Raw genomic sequence first — 2,878 nt, 5'->3', positions numbered from 1 at the left:
TGCGTTCTAGCTGGGCTTTTGCCTTTCTCATTTCCTCTCTGCACGACCTAACGAGATCCCTGTACTCTTCTTGAGTCGCCTGCCCCTTCTTCCACAAGCGATAAACTCTCCTTTTTTTCCTGAGTCCCAGCAAAAGCTCCCCGTTCAGCCAGGCCGGTCGTCTTCTCCGCCCGTTCTTCTTGCGGCGTACCGGGACAGCCTGCTCCTGCACCTTTAAGACTTCCTTCTTGAAGATCATCCAGCCTTCCTGGACCCCTTTGCCCTTCAGGACTGTCTCCCAAGGGACTCTCTCAACCAGCGTCCTGAACAGGCCAAAGTCCACCCTCCGGAAGTCCATGGTTGCAGTTTTATATTGCGGATGATTTAAATTAGTTCTTTTGGACCAGGAATAAAGCCTGGAACTTAGACCAGGAATAAAGCCTGGAGCTTAGATCTAGCTTGAGATCACAAATTTTTAAACCACCTCCAAACACATGACAGTATTTAGATGTGTAGCTGTTCTTATCATGTAAGCTTTATTTTCATGGTAGTGGAAAATGGCTATGTAACCCTACAACAGCAAAGCTGAATGTGAGTTGTAGGGGAAAAGGGAATTTTAACTTTGAGGTATATCAGATTTATCCCCATGTATTCAGTGTACATTTCTAATCTTGATTACAAATTTTTGCTTTTAAATTAGACTAAAACCTTTTTAAATAATTCAAAAGCCTCATCTTCTAATTGAAGAACAAATCTTATGACAAAGAATGTATCCATCTAAGTTAAATTTTCCAGTGTGACTGTTGCTTAAGTAAAAGCCTATTGATAAATTAATGGGTTGGAAGATATTCAGTCATAGCACAGACTATATAACCTTTAGCAAATCCCTGTGCATGAGATGAAATACCATGCCAACTGGTTATGTGGCCTGTGCTAACACTTTGTACCCTTCTGACTTTAGACAACGAAGAGAGGCTAGTGATGAACATCCAAGTGCTGAACTGAGAGAGTAGTGACAAGTAAATTGAAAGTGGAGTTTTGACACCCTTCAGAGCTGGATGGGACTATCATGGAAATGCTAGAGATGCTATTTTAGATTTAGAATGGATTGTTTTGTATTGTAGGTCCCAAGGTGAGTCCACACAGATCACCATAAATAGGGCATCGTTTATACATTCTTCCTAGACTGGTGGGGTGTGTGTGTGTGGTGTATGTAGCTCACTTAAGTGGCTCAAAACTGTGTTTCCTAGATGTAAAACCCAGAGACTAGGATTGCTGAACTGGAAGAAGAACAGTTATGAATGGAAACATGTAGAAAGGCTTTGTGAATTTATTCTGCACAGTATTGTCTACCTTCATCTTCCCAGCTGAAAAAAAATGGTCCTCCATTGTGAGGAGTCAAGATCAGAACACAATTCTGCTGGGAGATGTAAAAACATTATTGTGAAAGAAGCCTGATCCTTACAAATGTGTAAATTCAGGGCATCATGGTCAAGCTTGAGTTATTTACTGTAAGACCTGCGAAAATTAGTGGTTCCCAAGGAGAAGACTTTAATTATGTGCTGAGGTATTATTGTAATACATTACTGTACCAGTGCCATAAAAATATATGGGAAGAGGATGCTAGAAGCTATGTCTCAGTGGACAGACAAGAAAATGTGTTTTTAGAGGAAGCTTCTGTTGAGCACTGAAGCATCTCACAATAAAAAGGGTTTAATTTCACATTTTAAAAATATTAAAATAGATTATTTGGACAATTATGTAAAACTAGCAGCCAAGCAATATCAGAAAAACAGATATCTCAAATGTATATACCAGCTAGCAAGAACAACAATACAAAAATAACAATGTTAAAGGTTGGACATTCATATTTGAATAGCTGCCATTGAAGATATTGAGAGACTTACTCTTTTAGGGCCGTCAAGAAATATTAATCTTTAAAACTTAAAATATGTTAAAGCATACAGTGAATGTTCATTGTCATTAGGAATGCATTAGCAAGCCTTTGTTAGTAGTACAGTAAAAAACAATAAAAGAATATTTAGGCACTTGAGAGCCTGATGTAATACAAGTCTAAATGTAGCTTTCCTGGTGGGATGCACTAAATGGTTTCTGTGGAAAGAGGAGCAGATATGACAAGGTTTTTGCTTCAGGGAAGTTTGAGTTCCATCAGTTTATAAAGCTCTCTCTACAAACAATTATAAAGTCAGTGAAAGAAGATAAGTAAGAAAAAGTACATAATGTGACAAGACAAAAAATTGACTCTGTTTTCTTTGATCACAGGTAGCTGCTTCTCTTGCTGGGTTATGGTTTCTTAAACAGTAAGTAGTGGTGATCATTTATTGAGAGACTGGGGACTCCTTTATATTGACTTTTGCTATAAATAATTAATAAATTCTGCCAGAAGTCTATATGGATAGGCATAAGCTTATATTCAATAAAATGGTTCATAGATGGATGATCTAAATACCTCATGTAGGTGGTATCTTAAGCTGGTGCTTCTTTAAGTGCTACCAATCAAATGGTTTGTGCCTTGTTATTGAGCACATAACAACGCATGCAAGACTTTTCCTGGGTCAGCTCACTCTAGAGATGCATGGACTTGGTTATTCTGAATACACTGTGGTCCACCGCTGTCTTTCAGAGGTGCCAGGTAAGACGTTTGCTTAGGAACATTTTAGGGGAGCAGTTTCTGTAAGACCCCATTTGTACAATTTCCTCTGCTCATCTATGAAAAATTCCCAGAAGTTGCAGGGTCAGTGTCCTGGTTTCAGCTGGGATAGTGTTAATTTCCTTCCTAGTAGCTGGTACAGTGCTGTGTTTTGGATTTAGGATGAGAACAATGTTGATAACACACCGATGTTTTAGTTGTTGCTAAGTAGTGCTTACACCAGTCAAG

General features: G+C 38.8%; 1 protein-coding gene across 1 annotated transcript in view; it reads left to right on the top strand.

The window, feature by feature from the left end:
• CFTR (cystic fibrosis transmembrane conductance regulator (ATP-binding cassette sub-family C, member 7)) overlaps nt 1-2,878 on the top strand; it is a 125,428-nt gene that overhangs the window by 85,091 nt on the left and 37,459 nt on the right. The window contains exon 20 of the mRNA XM_009324103.1: nt 2,263-2,300. Within this exon, the coding sequence (XP_009322378.1) occupies nt 2,263-2,300 (38 nt within the window). The remainder of the gene's footprint in view (nt 1-2,262; nt 2,301-2,878) is intronic.

The sequence above is a fragment of the Pygoscelis adeliae genome, unplaced genomic scaffold, assembly GCF_000699105.1.
Source record: "Pygoscelis adeliae isolate BGI_AS28 unplaced genomic scaffold, ASM69910v1 Scaffold24, whole genome shotgun sequence".
NCBI classification, from domain to species: domain Eukaryota; kingdom Metazoa; phylum Chordata; class Aves; order Sphenisciformes; family Spheniscidae; genus Pygoscelis; species Pygoscelis adeliae.
The sequence above is the reverse complement of the archived record's forward strand: the minus strand, read 5'-3'. Positions and strand labels throughout refer to the sequence as shown.